The sequence below is a fragment of the Anopheles darlingi genome, chromosome 3 (assembly GCF_943734745.1).
Source record: "Anopheles darlingi chromosome 3, idAnoDarlMG_H_01, whole genome shotgun sequence".
Classification (NCBI taxonomy): Eukaryota; Metazoa; Arthropoda; class Insecta; order Diptera; family Culicidae; genus Anopheles; species Anopheles darlingi.
The window spans coordinates 26,685,939-26,709,295 of NC_064875.1; the positions used below are offsets into that span (position 1 = coordinate 26,685,939).

Here is a 23,357-nt window from a genome sequence, read left to right on the forward strand (position 1 = left end):
ATGGTGCATCAAGTGTCGTCAATAAGTTCCTAATACTTTGTATTCCTCCTGCAAAACAAGACGCTCGATATGTATTAACACATCGGAACCATAAGAAACGTTAGAACGTGGTCCGTCGGAAGAGACGGTTCGGATCGACAGCTGCTGCCGGTGGGGGAACCTTGTTCCGAACATTGACCAACCAATTCGCCGCTGTGTCCACCAACCGGTTGGAATGTTTGCTCGGCTACCTCGTAAATACTCATTTGTAATACTCCACAAAATCATCGCCGGTGTCCTTAGTGTTTGAGATTCCTTTCGCGGTATAACTGACACCTTCGCGTGCTTACGTGCGTGTCGGTCAGTGGTCCTATACCAGCAAATACTTGTTCTGTAAACAGTCTAACGGATTCATTTACCGCACCGGTCGCATGCCCCAACAGACCAGAGTTGGATGAGCTACTCACACGTAAATACGAGGGATGTTTTCCCTTGCTTTAAATACTCTGGATAAAAAAGTTCCCCGCAAAACATACTACGGACGCTGTTCCTAAGTGTTAGGCACTGTACAGAACACACGCTTAAGACCGAGAGGTTAAAATATGAATGCAACATACAATGTTAATAACAAAAATGAAACACTAATCGAACTAAGATGGTACTCGGTCGCGAGTGACGGAGAACGCTTCTGGTGAAGACCTGGCCTACCGATGCAGCCTGATAAGCAAGTAAGTATACAGCTAAGACCTCGTCTCACAATCACAATTGCAGGACACACCCTTACTGAACCCTTAGGCAGTCTAATTAAATGATCGGTGTAATACTAAACGTAACCTAGGGTTAAAACACGGGCGAACCACGCCAACACGCACACACATACACAGGTGTAGCTTTAATGGCTTTCCAAACCGTATGCCCACCATTGAACAGGCTGAATAATAAAGAAGCCAGCACAAGTAACGAAGGTGTTGGAGTACATCTTTGTTTGCATCCTTATACTAATGGAATGTTAACGCATTGGTTGATTGTTACTGTATTCCGCACTGCTCTGAAGATATTTCGCTTCGGGATTTTAAAATCGTTGTTTCGGGAATTTGCATACCTGATTCCCTTCGATGCTAAGTACTCTGAAGATCGATGAGCATTGTGTCATTGGATCATTGTGTCTTCTAAACTAAAATAAGCATTCTTGCCCGTTCGTAGCAGCTCGTTAGCTGTTTTGTCGCTTTCGTTCTGTACATGTTCTAACAAATAACCCGCCACAAAGTACAGTTCGAGGAATGTGTGTCTTCGTACCACCCGGCGAAACCTGCAACCAAAGCACAAATCGCAAAAACTAAATAAATGCAACAAATCCTCCATTGATTGGATTAAGTCTGAATTTCGATGCGAGCGCTGCAACGGGAAGTTGTCAAACGTTGCCCGCACTGAACAATGGCCTTATGGTGTGCTGATACCGCGTCACCTAACCCCGCTAGCAGTTGCTGTGGCGTGCACCACGCATTAGCGGTACGAGCAACGACGGTGGACCTGCTTGCCGGAGGAAAGGATGGGCGAGCAGTTCGGCAGCCGTGGCTCGTTGCACCGGATCGCGCACCAACATCCGATCGAGGAAGTTTTGCAATCGGCTCGACACCTTGTGGGAGTTCTTCAGCTTCGGTGGGGGCATATCGCGAATGCGTCGCATCGCTTGTAACGGTGGCTCGTTGAAGAACGGTGGTTCGCCATCAATCATCTCAATCACCATGATGCCCAGAGACCAGATGTCGACCTCGGGACCGTACGGCAGCCGGGAAATCACCTCCGGCGACATCCAGTACGGCGTCCCGACGAGCGATTTTCGCTTCGGAAGCTCCTGCGACACTTGGGCACAGAAACCGAAATCAGACAGCTTCACGCGCCCATCCGAAGCGAGCAAAATTGAGTCCGATTTGATATCACGATGAATGACGCCCTACGAAGAACAAAATCAACGTTAATGCAAAATCCACCAGACCGCTAGTCGCTTCCATTCGCCGCGAGCATTCGTTACCTGCGAGTGCAGATAGGACAGTGCCTTTAGGCACTGTTTGCAGACCGTTGCGATCTGCTCTTCGTCCATGCGCGAGTGCGTGACAATGTCGGTCAGTGCCCCTCCTTCCAAAAACTCCATCACAACCCAGAGCTCGTCGTTCACCAGGAAGCTGCTGTATGTTTCTACAATATTCGGATGATGGTAGTCTCGCATTATGACGACCTCATTGAAGAGCAGCTCACGTCGCTGCTGCTTCCTAAGGTCCATCTGTTTCACTGCGACTTGGCGCCCTGTTTGATGGGAAAATGGGAAGGAAACCGAATTAAAATCTGCTGCCACTGTACCGTTCAATTACATTAACCATCATTTTATCATTACCGGTCGATTTGTCCGTCGCAATACAAACGGTGCCCGTGGATCCTTCGCCGATTTTGGTGTAATTTTCCAGATTCTCCCGTGGATCTCCGGCCGATACGACCATCTGTAGCGCCGCTCGGAACTGGAAGCAAAAGGTAAGACATTGGACAAATAAATAAAAGGTTGTCGCATAGCAGTGCACTCTTCGTACATACCTGCTCATGCGTTAGCCTTTGTTCGGTCTTCACCGGTGGCTGCTGCTGCGATTGTCCACTCTGCGTGGTGGAGGTAGTGCTCTGCGCTACGGACACATTGCCACCGCTAGAGCTAGATGCTCGCGAGTTACTCTTGGCATTGCTGATGAGATTCCCATTAGCGTTGTTGTTGTGCATGTGATTCTGTTGCTGCTGTTGCTGTTGCTGCTGTTGCTGTTGCTGATGCTGCTGCTGCTGTGGTTGCTGCTGTTGCGATTGTAGCTGCTGATCAGCACCGATCGTGCTACCGGCTCCCGTCGAGCCGCCCGACGGTGATGGCATTTTTGGATGATGGTTCGAATTGTGATTGTGATGATGATGATGATGGTGGTGATGATTCGGCATCTGGCTGTTGGCTCCAATCGGACCAGCGGGCATTTGCATTTGCTGTTGCAGGTGCTGCTGCTGATGTTGTTGTTGCTGCTGCTGCTGCTGTTGTTGTTGTGGATGATGATGCGGATGGTGATGGGATACTGTATTGTGCATCCCGGTTGGTGACAGTTGTGGTCCGATCAGTTGCGTATTTGAAGGAGTTTGTCCGCTCGGTCCCATCATACCACTACCACCGGCATGCGGATGATGCTGATGGTGATGATGATGGTGATGTCCTGCGGGCGTCACTTGGTTACCGTTGGACGCATCTCCCAACGACCCGTGACTGGTGGGCTGCGTTCCTTCCATTCCACCAGCCATTGAATGTGATTGTCCTCCGAGTGGGCCACTCTGTCCCGTTGCTGTTGGTTTGCTGTGTAAAGCCGGTGGTTGACCGCTTGCCTGACCAGCGCCAAGGAAATTGTTGTTCGCCATCTGAGGCGGATAAGCGCCATGTGGATTGTATCGCTGAATACCGTCGGATCCAGTTGGGGAAGATTTCTGCGATCTGCAAATACGGAGAGCCATAAAAAACAATTTCAATATCAAATGAAATATTTAAATATAAGATAAAAAGATAAAGATGCTATAGACTTTTGGATTTAGATAGATTAAGACGATTTTTTAAGGCGATTGCCTTCGATCACAAATACAACAAACTGTGACACACTCTCTGCCATAAGTAAGTAATAATCCAAATTAGCTATAAGGCCCAAGGGACCACCCTGCGGCACATTGTTCGACATCATGTTGACCTACCACGTGCGATTCCGGGGCGGGCGTCCACCTAACCTAACGAAGCGTGGTTCAGTGAAAGTCAATATTTGCCCAAAACCTCACCGTCACACCTCAGGGCGGGATGTCCTCTGCCACACCAATAATACCAGACATTCTCTCTGCACCTGTACCGACGTATGGTGCCGGCGTATGGTATCACCATCACGCAAATATTAACCCCTTTCCCCTGTAAACTAAAAGCAATTTTCCCGGAAAAGCTTGTCCAAAATTTTGGTTAACCCTCGGTGCTCGGTTTTATGGTAAAAGTGCGGTGCGTGTGCAGCACTCCCTTTGCCCTTTAGGGGACTCCCTCCTTTTGTTCTATGTGGCAAACGGTCCATTATTCATTCACCGCAGCCCTGCGTGGCCACAACCGACGACGACGTGACGTGACAGCAAAGGGATTGATTGTTGTCCTCCTGTTGTCTGCTGCTGCTACTGCCTCCACCTGGGCACAAATCAATTGAACGCCACTTTCCATGCCAATCGGGAAACCCTCTTGTTCGATTTTTTTTTGCCACATAGAACAGAGAAAGAAGCGAGCATCGGTTCCAATCGACCAGAGTGTAGCGTGGGCCGTGATCACGGAAATGGAAATGGAAACGCCAGTAGAGCTGCAGCGGACCAGCCGGGGACGAAGAGCGAAGCTCAAGCTGCGTTGCAGTTGATTGCACAGCACTGTTGTGTTGTCTCTGTGGCTGCACCGGCTGCTGCCACTGCAGCCTGCTTCTGGCCCAGGCTTCCATTTTCCGTGTTTCATGGTTCGATAGGTTCATCGATTCTCAATTAAAACATCCCCCACAACACACACAGGTCTGGTTGCAAGTAAACAAAAGTTGACCGGGGGGGAAAGGAACTATTATTAGAAGGGAAATGGGATTACAATACAGATCCGTTTCGTTGGTGGGTGGCAAAGTTTTACCCTTTCAAGCTAGGCACAATCACTCACACACTGTGCATGATTCTTCAGCAAAACGCGGAAGGATAATGGGAAAACTTTTCTAAAACTTTGCAATGATACATGTAGGAAAGGAACAAAACATGGCAGTTTAGATCCATCGTTCGATGCACCTTCTTTAGCTTATGCATCACGTTTTATCCGATGAAATGGCAACAATACGATTTCGAAGCACTTTGAAGGTGCTATCTTATCAGCTAAATATACCATATTAATCTTCCTTGATTGACTTGTTCAGAGACTGAACTCTAGAGAATGTCAATAAAAGACTCGAGAAAAATTAGTGAGAGTATCCACAAATCAAAACGTGGAATGATGTTAATAATGGCTGCTTTAGGATGATTTTAATACAACAACAAGGTGTAAATGATACTTTCAATGTACAAATCAACAATTCGAGTTATCGTTGTAGTAAATTTAATAGCATAGCCCCGGATCACGCTTCATTATTGCTGTAGATGGTATTTTTTTGGAGTATTTTCAACCAATATTTATTTTGTTTAGCAGGAATAAAAAGTGGTTGTCTTGGTGTCAATTTGCCTTATTGTCTTCAAAATCGTATCCATTTCAATTAATGCTACGTTAATACTTGCTCATAGAGCGAATGGGCGTAGTTCAAGAAATAATATTGATTGATTTTGTGTTTTCAAATTTTAACAGCTTTAACTGAAAAACAAAAGCGAAAAATAGGAATCATACAAAAAGATGCATAAAAACTTGCATCTTTAACAGCATCACCAAAAAGATAAGATAAAAAAGATGTTAATGACGAAGATGAACGACAACGCTTTCACGTTGCCACCTTGAACATATAAATGAGGAGGAAAATCTTGATACGCAGTCAATTCTATGGACAAAACAGGTCATTTCTAGCATGAAGAAATTCCGAAATATCATCACGCGTTGCTCCTACCGTTAGCAACCGTCAAGTGCATTATATAGACGAAAACGCGTACTAACCGATCCGGCATTCTTCGGCCGATGTCGATGCAAATTAAAAGTATTGTCAAAACGCGTGCTTGGATGTTTCTGTTACCGAGAAGAAAAAAAAACATCCAACCACTACCACGGTAACGCAATCGATAGGGTTTATCCGTTTGTTTGCTTTCATCAACCGTGGCCAGGAGGCAAGTAAGTAAGCAAAACAACCATTCCAGCATGCCAGCGGCGGCCAGGGTGGGCAAAGTCTGCGTTTCAACGGTCGTTACGGTATACTCCACGTGACCAGAAACCGATAGCAGTCTTCCTCCCATGCCGGATCGATCGCCCTACTGTCTGTGTTACGTGCTTACCACCATCTGAAGACGGTGGCATCGATGAGTTTTCCAATGTTGGCCAATGACGCGTGTTCCAAAGTTTAGATAATGAAAGCCAAACTTTATCAAATGAGAGCACGACAAGCTACCGTTTTGTTTACACTTACATACCAAGAGCAGTGGAACCCGGAGGGAGGAGCTCTGCACTCTACTCTCCACTCGCTCGACCCTGAACGATGCCGAGGAAGGTGGCTGATGGCGGGTTTTGTCGCAATCGCGAGAGGCCTCAACCCAACGACCATGACGAGGAGGACCAGCCACCAGCAGCAGCAGCACACGACCGGAGAATGTGGCCGGTTTTTCGGGTGCGCGCCATAGACCGTGACCAACATTCGAAGTTCAAACAAGTGAAATTGTCACGCACATTCGAAGAAACCTGTTCGACCGACGACATCGTGACAGACGCGCCCTGCGGTCTCTTCCTTGAGCAATCCGAGCAACATTAGCAACAACAGGGGCAAGTTCGAAAGGCGAGTAGGATAGCGAGGCTTAGGTGGTCACTAATTTGATTATGCAGGAGCATAATACACTAAGGCCTCTCCGGGAGAGCACTATAGGATTGGTGGTAGTGATGGTGATGGTTGTTGTTGTTGTTGCAGAAACAAGGAGTGCCATGTGCCGCCAATCACTTGTCTACATGTCTGTCAAGGAGGGTTAGGCATTACCACCGATACCAGCCAGCAAACGGCTGCCCCGTGGAGCTTCCGGTGCATTTCCCGTTCAGGGTTCGATGCGTTCCAACAAGCACATGATGATGATCATTGCCTACGACCGAACCAGCAATCTCAGCCTCTGCCAGCACCATGCACGTGCACTCGAAAAGGGGTGGGGGGTTTGTGTAAGGTAAAGCCAGCAGCGTGAAAGACCTAGCGAGAAGGTGATGGCAGAATGCGTTGTCTTTTCGTTTTATCTTCGCTCGCTCGCTTAAAGTAAACAACAGGAAGCCGTACCAGGGCGAAGAGAAGAAAAAGAAAAGTAACGGAAACGGTTGCTAGATAGGGCAAAACCGAGATCCAATCCAACATCTCTTAGCCAACGGCTGGTACCCCCAATGGGTGTTGCGGTCGCTTTGCGGAAAGACAGTTCACAAATAGTTGAAATAAAGTTTCGTAGTTCTGGCACGAATGTGCAGTGACATTGTAGAGCAAACGGATAGACGATAGCACAATGTGTGGTTCCAGTGTGTTCCTCACACGTGTTGCCGATGGGTCGGTGTTCTACTTCCGCGGTCTTTTCTTGCACGATCAGATCTGGAGCAACTGCGGATGCATATCTTTGCCCTGTACCTTCTTTGAGGGATGGGAGATGCGGCATGCCAGCACATGGCTAGACAACTTCACTTCAGCAGCTCCCATACACGAACCGAACCGAACCGAACATGAACGTGTAGCGGCAGCATAGATTCATCAAAGTGAAGCACAGCACACTAGAGATCGGGGCGCAGTGCAAGATAGAGAAGCCGAAGATGAAGGTAAAAACAGAAAAAAACGGTGCATTCCAGTAAACATTGGAAACGCACTGAATGCTACGGATGATGTATTTTGCTGCCTCTGCTGTTGGTGCTGCTCGGCGCTCCTCTAGGGCAAGAAATAAACGCGCTATTGGCTATGGGCGCAAGAAGGTTGAAAAAGAATGTGTAAACATAAATAAATGTTTCAAACTAATTCAATGGGAAGATTTCAAGAATTTTTTGCTCATGTTCCCGGCAACAAAAATATTCAGTAGAACAAGATAAAGTTTGTTTGATCAAAGTTCACTGTGTGCAAAACCGAAAAAGAAACATTAAAAAATCAAACACCACGACATCAATGTGCAAGGACTTTGCCATCTTGAACCGTTAGATTCGATATCGCTTAAGCTCGTCATTTTAAGTTTAAACCATTCTCAGACACTAAAGAGGGAAAAACGAATTGCATGATAAGTCACACGTTTCTGCTTACCGGTTATGATAGAGTGAGGATGTTTCCGTCAGTACGCTGACAGGGTTGGACAGATTCCCATTCGAACCGTTTCCATTTATAGGCGCGCCAGCGGTGTGACCACTGTTGGCCAACATTTGACCACCATTCATGTAAGGTGCAATCGTCTGGCCCGTCCCGGCTGTCGTCTGCTGCTGTTGCTGATGATGATGCGGGTGCTGGTGAGTTTGTGGATGTTGCTGCAGGTGTTGCATATGAAGTGCTGACGCTTGCTGTTGTTGGCCACCGGAATTAAGCATATTCGGTTGTTGTTGCTGCAAATGTTGATGGTGTGGATCAAAGTTGTTGTTAAAGTTGCTGTCCAGCACACTTGGTGGTGCCGCTGGATTGGCCGCAAAGTTTCCTCCTACGCCCGGCGGTGGTACGACACCCTTCGGAAAGCTGTTATTATTCATCATCATCGTCATCGCTCCGGGATACGGTGACTGGGCCCCACCGAGCGTGTGTGGTTCCTCCGGGACGGACGGTGGCACATTGGTGTTGGCACGGAGATCCCCACGACGGATTCGGGGCGGGCTGGAACTTCTCAGAGAGTTGGAGCGCGCCACGTTGGACGTTTTCGGTAGGATGAGCTTCCCGGGATCGGTAGCACCAGCCGCTGGACCAGTTACTCCTCCGGGAACGACCGGCGCACCGCCAATCGGTGCGCCGCTTATCCCCTGGCCGTGTGGTCGCACGATCGTCTTCAGATCCAGTATCTCGGTCGGGGTAATCTCGGACGGATCGACCAACGGTAGCGGCCGGTTCGATGATTTCAGGATCTGATTGTTTCCCACGATGGAAGCCCATTGCAGCGGCAAACCGACGTAGCGCCCCTCGCGTTTGTCGAACCCGGTGTGCACTCGATGCTCGAAATTGCTCGGACACGAGATTTGTGGCTTTTTCTTCTTCTTCGAAAACATGCTGCCCCCTTCCCTTCGGTGTGTTAGCAGCGGTCAAAGCAATTCACTCAAATGGCCCCTCCGGGCAAGGAGACACGATATTTCCTTTGCGGATTTCGTCAACTCTCTCACTCACTGATGGCAAACCAAACCCAAAAGCAACGATCGGATTCACATAAGCCAGCACTTCACTTCGCACAGCCTGCTGCGAAACGGAAGATGAAACCAAACTCCGCACGAAATCGAGAGACGCCCGCCGTACGCACAGGGCCGAGACAGAGACTTTGTTTTTCACACACCACGCATTCCAATGAAAGCACGTACCTCCGCCGTCTCGGTGTCAACAGCGGAGGAGATCTTCACGCAAGCTGCTAGCGCGCCCGTTACAGGTTTCAGCACCCCGCGCTCGCCACCATCACCACTGCCCAGACCCAGCAGATCGCTTCCCGTTTTCTTCCCGTTTTCACGCTGTCAAATGTCGCCGCGAAAGCAAAACGATCGAACACACACGCACGCACGCACTCGTTCACACAAGAAAAAGGGGAGGACACTCTTTCTTGCAGCAGCAGAACGGCCGAATTGCGCTTTATTTAACAACTCCTTCAACTGTTTGGCACTCAGCGGATCGAACAGCACGCGTTCGTGTACGCAATTTCACGTTTTATCAATTCAATTCGCGATCTTTTGCAGAAGTAATTTAGGAAAACACGCACAACACACGGAACGATCGCTTGGCTCTCCCCATATAACCAAGTAACGATCGAAAATCCGAACGAACAAACGGGACCCCGCAGAACGCCCATTCGGGAAATTACGGCACTGCAACGGCACCGGAATGGAAGTGGGTAGCACAGAACGGTTACCGTTGCAGTGCTAAAAGTGCACCAAATATCCAGAATAAAAAAAACAGGGCATCTTCGTTTCAGACCACACTTAGAATGGATTCAAAACATCATGGAAAGCTTTCCCATTTTACAAGTACAGGAAACAAAGCAAAATTTGCCCTCGATTTTAAATTCTTCGGGCGTTTTCCAGGGTTGTAGTACTGTGAGCGAGACCTCTTGCTACCTGGGTCCTGAGCCAACGTCAAGTTCTTCGAAAACACAACAAACACTTTGGCGGAAAAAAGGAAAATCGTTTTCCCCAAAAATGGGATCCTCCAGCTCCGATAGTGAATCGTTCCGCAAGCAAAGGAAGCACAAGAAAAAGGAGAAAAAATCTAAGAAAAGTAAAAAGGAAAAGAAACACAAAAAGGACAAGAAACATAAGCGCCAGAGACGCTCCTCGTCGTCCAGCAGTTCCGGCAGTGCGAGCGATGCGTGGATCGAAGCGTTGCCGGGTTCAGCAAATAATCGTGTCGCAGAAAAGGATACCGCACAACAACATCCACCACCGGTGAAGCTAGAGCGAGAAGATTGGATGAATTCCATGCTTATACCGACGTACAGTAAAGAACCGAAGAAGGAGGACAGCAAAACGGTGGCCGCACGTGAGCAGTACGATCCCAAAACCAGTGTCCGGGAGTTGAACCCCCACTGGCGGAACGGTGGCAGTGGATTGCCCAGCTTCCGAAAGCCCGCGAACGACGAGGACAATGACGATGACTACCCGCGGCACGGGCGAAAGGATGAATACAAACCGGCGAACCGCGTAGCTGCAGCTGGTGGTTGGAAAAAGGCGTCAAATGAAGTTCCGATTACTAAACAACGTGAACCACCACAAGACACTCCAGAGGAACGTTCCACTGAGAAGTCTTCCACGACAACGCAGTCCGAAACGCGCGATGAACAGTTCTTAACGGACCAACAATTGAACGATTTGGGAGCGAAGCTTATCAAGGCGGAACTTTTAGGTAACACAGAACAGGCCGAACGCTTGCGAGATCAATTGGCCAAGGCAAAAGCCTACCGAATGGAAGTGCAGACAAAGAAGTCCCAAGAACCGACTTCAAAACGCAGACCAATCGACGAGGAAGAATCAATCACATACACCGCAAGAAGGTCGGCTGGCGAGTCGCAAAGGTATGCCGAAAAGAAACAGAAACGATACCAACAAAACCTTCCCCCGGGACCCGATCTTTCGGATAAGTTTCGCTCGGAAAGGCATGACAATGCCAGCATGGATGCTCAGTTCTTTAAAGTGTCGGCAAAGATGGGCGAAGGTAAACGTCTCGAGAATATATTTGATCATCAGAAGGCTACCTCATCGGCTGCGGATCCTGAGGCATGCGAAGAACGATCGGTACGCGAAATGAACCAAATGAGCAAAGCGCAGGCCGACTGCGAAAGGTGCCTCAACTCTGGCCGATTTGCCCAGGAACAACTTATATCTATGGGCAAAAATGTGTTCCTAAGCATACCGACTTGGAGAGCTTTGCAGCCGAAACACTGTTTCATTGTGCCCGTGAGCCACTATCCCTGCCTAACCCAGGTGGATGAGGATGTGCACCGGGAAATAGTGGACGTTTGCAAGGCGCTCGTGGCAATGTTCCGGAAGCATCAGATGGAGGTCGTTTTCTTCGAGACGGTGCGCTACCTAAACCGCAATCCGCATATGTACATTCAGTGTGTTCCGGCCAGGAATTACGAGATGGCTCCATTCTACTTTAAAAAGGCGATACTCGAATCGGAAACCGAATGGGCCATGAACAAGAAGCTGCACAACGTGGACGGCTTTAACGTGCGGAGAATAATACCGAAAGGTTTGCCGTACTTTTGGGTTAACTTTAATCTCGAGAATGGGTTTGCTCACGTTATCGAAGACCAGGAAGAGTTTCCGGTTACATTTGCCACGGTAAGTTGGACGTTGCATTACAATCCATGAGGCAATCAATTAATTGGCCGTTGCTTTTCACCCCTGCTAGGAAACCATCGCAGGAATCTTGGGCTTGGATACGCGCGAATGGCGGAAACCTCGGAAGGAGATGAATCCGGCACAGAAGGTCGCAGAATTCAAGCGGTGGTGGCAGGAATTCGATAGCGTACTAATAAAAGATTAATTTCGGTATGTCTACCGGGTGTAAAGAGGTCGTTTGGGTTAATTTGAGCCTTCCTAGATGTTTAAATTTTATCCGAAAATTTCAAGCTCGCTTCGATGTTTAACCCTGTTTGAACCGTCGCATTTGAACAGATATCCGTGACGTCATTTCGCGCAAAAAACAAAAACAAACGCAGAACCACGAAAACAAGTTTTTAGGAGGATTCTTAAAAGTGCTTAAAATTATCCTCATAGGAGCAGGAAACCCCCAAACCACCTTTCCCATCCGTCCTTTAATCAACCAGCACTCGGGGGAAACAGCAGGACTACACCATGACGATCTACAACATGTACATCTTCGATAAACTCGGAACGTTGCTTTACTACGGCGAGTGGAACCGCTTAAAACAATCCGGAATTACGAAGGACGAGGAAGCGAAGCTCATGTATGGAATGCTGTTCTCCATCAAATCGTTCGTCAGCAAGATCTCGCCCATCGATCCAAAGGAAGGCTTTCTATACTACAAAACCAACAAGTATGCGCTTCACTATCTCGAGGTACCGTCGGGTGTAAAGTTTGTCCTGAACACAGATAACACCTCGACCGGCATCAGAGAGTTTCTGCAGAATATCTACACCAAAATATGGGTGGAGTACGTTGTGCGGAATCCGCTGTGGACGATCGGTACGACCGTGACATCGGATTTATTCAAAGCAAAGCTGGACGAGTTCGTGAAGCAATCGCCACTGTTCGGAGCGAAAGTAGTCTGAAAAAGGCCCGCAGGATAATTACAATTTAGATTACAGATCGTCTTCACCTCCGATTCGCAGCGGAATCGTCTGATATTTATCGTTCCAACCAACGGTGGCACAGGACTTCTGGCCGATTGGTGTTCGTATTACTCGGGTCAGAAATAATAAAATTTAAAAAATATGTTTAAAATAGCGTATTTAACTTTCTGGAATTTATTGAGAATAACTGACACCGCGAGACGAGATAAAAATGGGGCAAATAAAAAGAAGTTCCATCGATCAACGGATTGTCGTGCGTTCAGCCCTCATATTCTCCGTTTCCATCCGTGCCGCTTCTGCCGGTTGATCGGGTCGGTTTCATTCCAGATCCACTGCTAGCACCGGCCATGGGCACTGTCGTACTACTAAATTCGTGTTCAGGAAAGTGGGATGGTATTCGCTCTGCGGCCGAGATCTTGGTCCGAGGCGTGAGGAGGTCCCTTAAAGCCGGTCGATCTCCGCCTGACTTTGGGACTCTTTGCATATGAAAATCTGCCCTTGAAAGCCAGAAAGGGTCTTGCTGTACTGCGCCTCCAGGATTCGCGGTCCCTCTGGTATGGCCAACGTATGGTGAAAGGGTTTAGAATTCTTTTTTGTTGTTCCTGGGCCCGTTTGCGAATCTTGCTGCAGCTCCCCCCACTTCTCCCCCTCCCTTGGGATGGCCAGATGGTTAAAAAAAAGGTGAAAAAAGCAAAGTTTACCGGAATTTCGAGTTTAAATCTGGCCGACTGATCGTTTTGAACGTTTCCGACTGATCGTTTTCCCTTCACACGGACAGCCGGATACAGCGCGGCTGTCGGACCATTTGACAGCCGTCAAAGTGACAGACGTCATAACTCCCTCCCCTCTTTCACTCTCTTTTTCCGGTTGCGCGTGTGAACGAAAGGTGGGTGAAGAAGCGTTTTGTCGCGTAAATTTGGGGAAAATCGTCCGAAAACGTAAGAAATCGGCCTAAAATTGGGTGCATCGACAAAGCCGGGGATGGCAATTTGTGCCGGGCTGTAAATTTGTTGTTGTTTTAAGCTAGCGCCACGACAGGCAAGCGTGGTGGTGCGCCGCGTCGTGTTGTGAATCTTCTTTGAACCGCCGGATACTAACAAAAACTGTTTGCCTTTCGCTGCAGATGCCTGGAATCACCGTTAAGGACGTCGATCAAGACAAAGTGGTGGAGGGCGTCGCCCTTTTCCTCAAGAAGTAAGTAGCAAGAAGGTTGCCCCTCGCAGGCCGATCGACCGACCGGTAACGTCACGTTTTCCATCTCTCTCTCTCGTTCTCGCTCTTCGTGTGCAGATCTGGCAAGCTGAAGGTGCCGGAGTACATCGATCTGATCAAGACCGCCAAGTACAAGGAATTGGCGCCCACGGATCCGGACTGGTTCTATGTGCGTTGTGCCTCGATTCTGCGTCGCCTGTACCACCAGAGCCCATCGGGTGTCGGTTCCATCTGCCGCATCTACGGTGGCCGTCAGCGCAACGGAGTGCGCCCCTCGCACTTCTGCCGCGCCGATGGCAGTGCCACGCGTAAGGCCGTGCAGGCACTGGAAGCGATCAAGCTGATCGAGCGACATGCCGACGGTGGCCGCAAACTCACCAGCCAGGGTCAGCGCGATTTGGATCGTATTGCGGCACAGATTGCCAGCAAGAACCGTGCCGACAAGAAGAAGGAAGCCGCGATTATTGCACTGCAGTGAGAAGAGGCGAGTGTTTGGATTCCGTGAGAATTTCGGTGGTCGGAATGTAAGTTTATGATTGCGGAATACAGCGCTTAAACATCAGTCGATGCTGTGTTTTGTGTAACAACTGTGTGTTGGTTGTGTCTTGAAATCAGTGAAATAGCATCCCCTTCTCCTACTGCTGCTTTTCTCATCCTTCTGGATCAGGTCTATTGTTGTGTTTTTGTGAATCGTTCATCGTGTCGCTGAAACAAACGTCGATTCCGTCATGCGATTGGAAAGCGACAAAATGCGACCATCGTTTGGTTCTTAATGGTTTCTTTATTTATCACAATCCATACAAAGTTCAGTTAATGAGATACAATAATGCTGAGAAAGCCACTTACGACGTGGGTTTAGATTTGTCCACAATCGAACAGTGCAATCCTTGCAAGTACAGTAAAAAGTCCTCTGCCTCTCTCATACCGGTAACCTGAACGAATTGAAGTATTGGGATGTTGGGTTCTATCGGAGGTTTGCCATTCAGAATGGACTCTAGATTGGCCAGCTCGCTTACATCTATTTCATCTAATGAGTGGCCAAGTTCGTACTCGAGTAGGGCTTTCGATAGTTCGTAGTTATCGCACAGCAAGGAAAGAAACACAACCTCTTCGTCCTCGATCTTGGTGATCCCTTTGATGCCCTTCTCGATGGCATAGTTGAGCAAGCGTTTGGCAAACTCGACATGCTTGTACAGTACGGCGGTGGCGAGGGGTGTCAGTTGCGCTCGCACGGTAAGCTTTGGTCCATATTTTAACAACTCATCAAGTAATTCGAAAGAATTCAATTTTGCAGCATAGTGCAGTAAGGTGTAACCCATTGGGTTTAGCACATCGAGCAGAGAAGAATCGTATGCCAGCAGCATCCGCACTACCTTTACACAGTGATGTACTGCCGTACCGGCGGCCAGATGTACGGCCGTCACACCGATACTATTAACGACCGATGCGTCAACGTTTAATTGAATCAAACGCTCGATAATATCGCGCCGTCCGGTCATTACGGCCGTATGGAGCAGTCTGTTACCAGCACTTCCATCATCAAGGTCCAGCACTGAAGCTCCTTTCGAGTTGCGCAGGTCGCGTGCAATGCATTCATCAAACAGATAGCGGCCTATGTTGAAATCCGATGAGTTAAGCAACGCCAGATGAATTGGTGTCATCCCGAATGCATCTGCCTGTAAGGGATTAGCACCATTGTCCATCAGCAACTTCACCAACGACAGTCTACCGTTGGGGAAACATTTATGCAGCGGTGTTTCATTTGTCCCATCTCCGAAATTCATCGTAACCGTTAGATCGATCGAGCTGCTGTTTGGTGACAGAATCTCATACACACAAGCGGCATCTTCAATCTGCCAGAAATGCCGTGTGGCACCGTTCTGTAACCTGTATATGGCATACACAACGGGGGGACAGTCGTTGAAGAAGCGATCTGTAACTTTTTGAAGAATCGTCAGCATCTCGATCAACGATGATGTATCTTTCAATTTATCTTTTATACTCTCGACCTCTGATACTTCCAGCGGTAGTCCCAATGGAAGCAGAACTCTAAATGTGACACTCATTCCGATGTCAATGGTATACTCGTTCCAATCCATGTCCTCTAGCAGGGTACACCCGTCAATTCGTTTGATCATATCCTGACATGCTTCGTGTGTGCTTATTAGCTTGTTAGTTTGTTGCCTGTTTCCAAAGCAGATAATTGTTGAATCGATTGCGAAAGCGATGCCAGCCAGAACTCCAACTCCTTCGATCGTGCGAGCCTTTCGCGCATGATCCATTATTGCTTGAACTATCTTCTCGTCCTTCATTGCTACCGCACAAATGAGAGGCGTTTGCTTGGTTACCGATTCCTCGACGAATCCGATAGCTTTCCAGCGATGCAACACGTTCAGCGCCATTTCGAAGCGATGCTCCTCGTGGCCTTCGCTCAGCACGTGGTGACATTCGTAGAGTTTTTGCCAAATTACCGCGAGGGCTGCGGGATTCGAATGTAAAATCGAAACAAGCATCGTACGGGGACTATCTAACCAATCGAAATCGAGCCGTTGCAAGCATTGCAACATCTTGGCCGATGCCGTATCATATCGGAGGGCCACGGCTAACGGATGATCATTCGCTCCCCGGCTTATACTAGTATCGACCTGTGTCACGTGCTGGAGCAGCTTACGTTGTCCTTGCTTGACGAGGTCATATAGGCTGCACACTCCTCGGGCGGTAATATAATCGACTGGCACTCCACGATCCAAAAGCAATCGAACACAATTCCAGCGGCGTCGAAGCGTGGCTAAATATAAAAGGTGTGCCAACTGTTCTGTTGTTGCATGCGGAACTCGTTCGAGCAAGTGCTGCAAAATCGTAACCTGACCTTGGCGGACTGCCATACTGGCGCAGTCTTTAAATGCCTCCGGTATGTAAGTCCGATACTGTTCCTGTTCCAGAAGATACACCGCGGCCGTATAATTTTTGGCCTGCGCCGTTGTTACGAGCAGGAATGTATACGAACTCGAATCGAGTTCGATCTTGTTCATTAATTTGAAAAAAATGTCATCCCACCGTAACATGATCGCCAGAAGTACCGAAGCGGCATGAGGTTCGGGTGTAAGTGGCAGTAACAATTCAGCTATTGGCTTCACACAGTACAGCGCTGCATCACCCAGGGCTCCCCTTCCCGTTTTATCGTAGAATCGATCGAAAAAGGGAAGAATCTCTCGAACGCTTTCTACATTTCCATACTCGATTAGTTTTTGCAGAATCCGCAATCTATTTGCGGCCGCTACGAGATGCACAAAGAGTGCCGTTGGCCGCAGCATTGCCATGAGTTGAGGCCAACGGAAAAGATCTTCACGAATAACTCGATCACCTCGGCCTATCGTAAGATCGAAGGCTTCCTTAAATTCCGACTCTTCTAACGCTTTCACCAGCCGATAGTCGGGAGAATTGCAGACTTCGGAAAACCTGTTAAAGTACCGATCCAACAGTTGAACCACCGATGGGTCCGCCTTACTGGGCTTCACGAACGTTATGAGTTGCTGTAAACTCGGTGTAACGCGGGCGTAGTTTGAAGTGCAACAGAACAAACCAGTTACTTCACCTCCATTCTGGATTAGCTGATACATTCTCTTCGCATCTTTGTTCTGACAGGCTTCCTTAAGACATTGTTGCTCTTCTATCCAACGATCGGAATCGTTTACAGTCGGGAAATGCATCTCCGGTGCATGTTTCGGAAGATCACGTTTCTCGAAGAGTTGAACCTCGGTGTTGGCCATGACGTAAGCATTGATTACCACCTTTTCCATCGAACTGTCCGTCAGCAGGTTATAAGAGACCGGATCGTGCGCGAGGAAGTTGCGATAGTTGGTCCCCTGTATCATCGGTATACGGTATTTTACATAATTGAAGCTGTCGCCGAAATACCCAACTGCGACCAACATTTCACACAGCTCGAGCTGACACCACTCAATTGCTGTCAGGGCGTGTGTCGGTAGATGGTAAAGTCGTTCCGATAAATCCGCCTCGGTAGTGAGGCGGTATTTCTTGAGGATCGTTTGGAGGTCCTTCCGGCGGTCATCGAACAGTTGCTGGAGCCGCTCTCGATCGCTTCGAATAAGCCGATTTGCACCTTGCTCGTCCCATTTTAGTTTGCGAGCTTTGCAGAACTGCTTCAACACTTTCCACTTGTTATCCACGAAAAAGATGTTATCGTAGTATGGTTTTAGTTGTTTGTTTAGTCCCTGCAATGCTTCCTCGTCGATGCTCTCGGCAATACCAATCTCTTTCGTTACTTCGCGAGTATGATGGATGTATTCGAATTCTTCGATGGATTTCAGAGAAGCGGAAAAACACTTTAGCAAACCAGCCATTACGGATGGGTTGTAGCGTAATAACCGATGGTCCATCCACTCAATCGTCGAAGATTCTACATGATTCGTTTGCCATGAAGATGATATAGAAGCATAAAGTTCGTTTGCCCAGCGCATAGAGAGCTTCCATTTCAGCAGGCTCTTGACAGAGGCTAAGTCGTTGCTGGCCATAGACGCTTTTTTGATATCCTCCAGTTGAAAACCATCGCCATCTTCCTTGTAGTATTGTTCAAACTTACTAATCAGCTGTAGCTTCGTCTTTAATTGGCGTTGCAAGAGGCGAAATTGTTCCGTTTTTCCGATGGGTTCGCCCGCAAGCTCGTTGAAAAGATTTTGAACCTCTTGGAAGTATTGCTTTACCTGTGCGTGACAGGTTTTCTGCTTAGCATCCAACATATCCTGGTCTCCGACATACAACATCAACGAGCGCAGGCCCTCCATTGAACTGCAACCGTGTAGTAAACCGTAGTGTGCCTGTCTGGTGGCAATGGCAACGCTTTGATACATCAGCTGTACAGCCGTCTTCAGCATGTGGAAGTTACGTGCTACCGTTTCGAACGGTTTTTGTTCATGTTCTTTTCCAATAAGGAGTTGTTTCAACGAAAAACTATGGGACATGATTTCTCTCAACTCTTTACTGATGATCGGAAAAAGCTCGGTAAGCATCAATCCCACAGTTGATTCAACTTTTCCAGGAAGATTTGGAGAGTTTTTCGTATTTTTCACCGTCTCGCCAAGCACCTGCACAACTCGCTTCATGCCAGCCGTCCTTATGACGGATTCGTTCGTTTCTAATGTTTTTATTTGATCACAATAATACAATATTTTGGACATTGAGTAAAGTTGTCTCGTTTTTACGTAACCTTTCTTCAACATCCGTATAATCCTGCGATCCTTGAACTTTAGTAAATGCTTCAGATCGAAAGCCTCGTCAGATACTGCTTCGGCTACTGCTTCACTGATCGGATGTTGCTTTTTCCGTCCCGATGCTATTCGGTTGACCACATTTTGGGGATTCGATATCGATGGTAAGCGTTCTCGCATAGCTTCTATTAAGAGCCGTTTGTTTGTCTCGTTCAATTCATTTATGCCGCCAACCATTGAGATAAGTTCACTCTCAGCGTCCTTTACATTCCGCTCTACGAGTAACAACTGCCGGCATATCATTCGCAGGATATCAATCACGAAACGCTTGTTCACCAACATACGATAATCGTGAAAATGCTCGCTCGTTTTGTAGATTGAAACAAAGATCGCCAGACAAAAGATCGCTTCTTGTAGAGGAAGATGACGCAAGAAGCGCTTGTGTTTCACTAAGTAAAGATGGTTGTGGATCACTTCCAATCGGTGCAACAACTGATCATCGACATCATCGTATCTGCGCGTATCATACCGATCACTCACAACTTTCCAACAATCGGCGATGACCGCCAAGTGACTTCTCCATTCGTGAGGATCTTTGACTCCTTTCCAATCACCAGCCAACTGGCGATAACCATAATCGGACAGTTTCCACTCGAGGAAGATACGAAAGGCTTCCGGTAGGGTGATGTTTTTCACGTTGATCTTCACCAAGGCACTGGCAATGTTCTGGAATGTATCCTGTTCCGTCCAGCTGGTGCACATCGAGAGATACAGTTTAAAGACCTGGATCGATCCACCTCTCATCATCCGATAGCAAGCTGTTGCATCATCCAATCCTTCAATTTCCATGCTGATCAACTCCTTCACTAGTGCTTGATCTGCATTCGCTAACGCATGCTGAATAATCGTGCGGCCTTCACTGTCACGCACAACACCATCTATCAGCCCACTCGTATACAGACGTTTCACCAACGCGAGACAATTCGGAGCGGCCAGCTTCACGCACAAGTGGCCCGGTGATTCACAATAGATCTTCTCGAACTCTAGAATCGTTTCGATTGTCGCCGTTTCAAGACACTGGCCTAAAAGCACCTCATCGTCGGTACAAATTGCTCCGAAAAGTAGCTCGATTTGTTCGTTCTCCATATTGATCAGTGATCACCTCGGTGCGATTACAATTGAAGTTTCAAAACAACGAACTTACGAAGATCTTCTTTGTGATTCTGCGTGCGTGAACTGTAAATTCGGAGCTGTTCGGTGTTACTGCGCGGCCGCGAGAGAAACTTGTTTGAGGAACCCCCTTATCAACCGCTAACCGTCCGAGTCTTTCATACAAAAAAATCCCCCACTTCTAGAATGGAGAGAGAGAGAGCAGAGCTCGAAACAAATTGAGAAGCTCTCCGATGTTCCGGACAAACCCACCGTAAACGTGGGAGAGCGCATCCACCTGTAGGCTGGGTTGTAGCAAATGCCGCACTTCAACATATTATTTTTTTGTTTCAATATACGAAATAATATTTCAACGGCGGGGTTTCCCCAATTTGATTTCCTCCTTTTTTTTACTGGCGTTTAGAGGGGCTTGATTTTGCAACGTGGCCCCTGCAACCCCACGAATTAGTCATACGATCAAGCAGAATGATCATGGTTATTGCTTTACATTTGCTACAACCCAGATCCAGATACATTTGCTGGAACACGGTACCAGGGAATTCTGCTAAGGAAAGAACCTCCCAAGTATATTGGAGTATATTATGCTACGCTTAAATGTGTCTAGTCGTTGGCACTAACATCTTCTGATCTGTTGGTATACCCTTATATGTTCTTTTCCTGTTGGATGTTGCCTAATAGGAGCTCCTCTCGTGCATAGCTTATCTGTGACGAAGTAGTACTGTTAAGGAGTCTATTCGTTCTCCTTCTTCCGAAACACAAATAGTGTCTAATAAGCATGTGTTTGAGTGTTCTAGAATTCCGTTGATTGCTTCGAAGTCACTTGGCGGTCATTGCCGATTGTTGGAAAGTTGTGAGTGATCGGTATGATACACGCAGATACGATGATGTCGATGATCAGTTGTTGCACCGATTGGAAGTCTTTACTTAGTGAAACATGGCTGACGAGGCTTTCGATCTGAAGCATTTACTAAAGTTCAAGGATCGCAGGATTGTACGGATGTTGAAGAAACGCTACGTTAATGCGAAACAACTTCACTCTCTTTCGAGGATGCTGTTCTATTGGAAACAAATCGCATTGCTAGAAACAAATGACCCAGTCGTGAGGCAAGGCAGGGTTAAAACGCGTTTTTCAGGTGTTTGGCGAATTGTTTAGGAATATGAATGTATCTGCAGAAAAAAAATGCATGTTACACCATTTCCGGTTGACGATTACACTCTGAACAGAATGATGTATCATGGTTGGTCCTTGAATCAACACCTAACAGAATAGGAAGGGGAGGAAAATATCCTCAAAACCTTAACTCGTACCTTCGGTGACTCGGTGAGTGCACTATTTCAGTTGCTGTATGTTGCCGTGTTCAATAAGGCTTTGCAAACGTTCTTCGGTCTGCTGTATCGTTGTGGGTCGATAGAATCAATGCGTTTTCTAGTTTCCTATGTTGGCGGCTTGGATTTGATAGCGCAGAGATGAGAGGATTATTACGGTCACATTTGCACCATTGGCCGAACGATTCGATAACGCATTGCTGAAGGACTCGAAGAAAAAAAACCACTATCTCTTCATCGTTGCAGGAGACCCTCATTGCACTGAAAGAGATTGTGAGCAAATACTTGAACGAAAGCTCAGTTGTTAATGTTGAATGTAAACTTTTTTCTAGTATCCGACACTTCTGGCGTATACGAAATATTTGCTATTTCTGCGATATTCTACCAGCGGGCAGTGAAATTGACCTAACTGCCACATTAAACTATCCAAATGATGAGGGTAAAACGCCTTTACACCTATCGTGTTCTAAAGCACAGTTCGCAACAGTGCGGAAGCTCGTGAATAATGGTGCTAATCCAATGCTGGAAGATGGTGAAGGGACAAATTCAATTGATGTATCTTTGAACGATGCCCTGTATGCACGTTATCCGATTCTTATCTATTCGATGAATGTATTGCAAAAAATTTGCGAAATGCTAAAGGAGAATCGATAAAACAATATGCAGAACGTAAAAGATTAATGTTGCTAGCCACTGTACACGCTCGCACTGATATTTTGGAACGTTTATTACGGCTTAAGGTGAACGTCACGGTCCCCTACAGGGATGGGCAATCGGTTATACATATCATTTCTTTAGGAAAGGACCTTCGGTACCCGAAGATGGCGCAAATGCTACTCGATTATAATCCTTCTTTGGTCAACATTCGGGATTCTTCCGGCAACACTCCGATGCACTGTGCTGCACAAACTGGCTCAATCGAAATGCTGAGCGTACTGCTGAAATATCGTCCTAATATCAAAATAATGGGAGGCAATGGGTCACCACTGGCCATTGCTCTTCTCAATAAACGACAAGAATTTGCATGGCACTTGCTAGCTTACGCCGTGCAAAATGGTATCGAAGGCATTACACAGCTGGACACTCCGTCTATTTCAGGAATAGCGTTTTTCAATAGTAAATTTGAATATTCGAAAGCATTGCTTGAGTATGAATTAGGCCATTCACTCGATGCAATAGAGGCGGGGGATTTGCCATTCCTAAAATACACGGTAGCTTCAATGATGAGAGAGTGTGCATTCCACTTAAGTAAATATGAAGCAGATCAACAAAAAGAAACGACAAAATTTATGGGATATCTTTCGTCCAGGGTAATGATGGGCCATTGCACGTATGAAGAGAGAAAACATGATTTATCGAATTGAAATGTTGTATCATAAGTCAACACTTTTTACGGTCTTGTTGTTTTTTTTAACAGTGAACGAGCGGTATGTTTATGGTATCTTTTAGCATTAATTAGTAAGTCGTTCTCTTAAAGCAATAAATATGGAAAAATAAAACTTCAAAAACATGTATTCAAATTCATTTGTTACTACGAACGACCTTTTGAAAGTTCGCTCATGATGGTAGGTGGTATTCCTTTAATAAAGGTGGTAAGCTTTAAGTTTTCGAGAATTCACGAAATTCAGGGAAACAAAAACAGAAACTATTCAATGTAAATCATAAAAGAAATAATGAATCAATGCCAAAAATTTTGTATTTTGGATTTTTGTTTGTTTGAGGCTAAGTTAAAAATAATAAGAAGCGAATGTGTAGAAATAGTAGCT

General features: G+C 47.0%; 4 protein-coding genes across 7 annotated transcripts in view; 3 read left to right on the forward strand and 1 right to left on the reverse strand.

Moving 5' to 3' along the window:
• LOC125954254 (serine/threonine-protein kinase PAK mbt) overlaps positions 1 to 9,617 on the reverse strand; it is a 9,698-nt gene extending 81 nt beyond the window's left edge. The window contains exons 1-5 of the mRNA XM_049684402.1: positions 7,968 to 9,617; positions 2,566 to 3,484; positions 2,372 to 2,492; positions 2,012 to 2,283; positions 1 to 1,933 (exon numbers count right to left, since the gene is read on the reverse strand). The exon at positions 1 to 1,933 is cut by the window's left edge and continues 81 nt beyond it. Of these exons, the coding sequence (XP_049540359.1) occupies positions 1,454 to 1,933; positions 2,012 to 2,283; positions 2,372 to 2,492; positions 2,566 to 3,484; positions 7,968 to 8,908 (2,733 nt within the window). The 5' untranslated portion in view covers positions 8,909 to 9,617 and the 3' untranslated portion in view covers positions 1 to 1,453. The remainder of the gene's footprint in view (positions 1,934 to 2,011; positions 2,284 to 2,371; positions 2,493 to 2,565; positions 3,485 to 7,967) is intronic.
• Positions 1 to 23,357, forward strand: part of LOC125954270 (protein TIS11) — a 449,377-nt gene that overhangs the window by 123,885 nt on the left and 302,135 nt on the right. The gene's annotated exons all lie outside the window — the stretch shown is intronic.
• On the forward strand, positions 9,998 to 11,907 carry LOC125954272 (CWF19-like protein 2 homolog). The gene is made up of 2 exons (XM_049684429.1): positions 9,998 to 11,680; positions 11,751 to 11,907. The coding sequence occupies exons 1-2, from the start codon at positions 10,037 to 10,039 to the stop codon at positions 11,883 to 11,885; spliced, it is 1,779 nt and encodes a 592-aa protein (XP_049540386.1). The 5' UTR covers positions 9,998 to 10,036; the 3' UTR covers positions 11,886 to 11,907.
• LOC125954357 (40S ribosomal protein S19a) lies at positions 12,179 to 14,429 on the forward strand. 3 transcript variants are annotated; one of them, XM_049684569.1, is made up of 3 exons: positions 12,179 to 12,340; positions 13,779 to 13,849; positions 13,946 to 14,429. In XM_049684569.1, exons 1-3 carry the CDS (start codon positions 12,197 to 12,199, stop codon positions 14,343 to 14,345), a joined length of 615 nt encoding a protein of 204 aa, XP_049540526.1. In that variant the 5' UTR covers positions 12,179 to 12,196; the 3' UTR covers positions 14,346 to 14,429. The 3 variants fall into 3 exon arrangements, with proteins under 3 accessions (XP_049540526.1, XP_049540524.1, XP_049540525.1); XM_049684567.1 differs by lacking the exon at positions 12,179 to 12,340 and adding an exon at positions 13,468 to 13,541; XM_049684568.1 differs by lacking the exon at positions 12,179 to 12,340 and adding an exon at positions 13,512 to 13,593.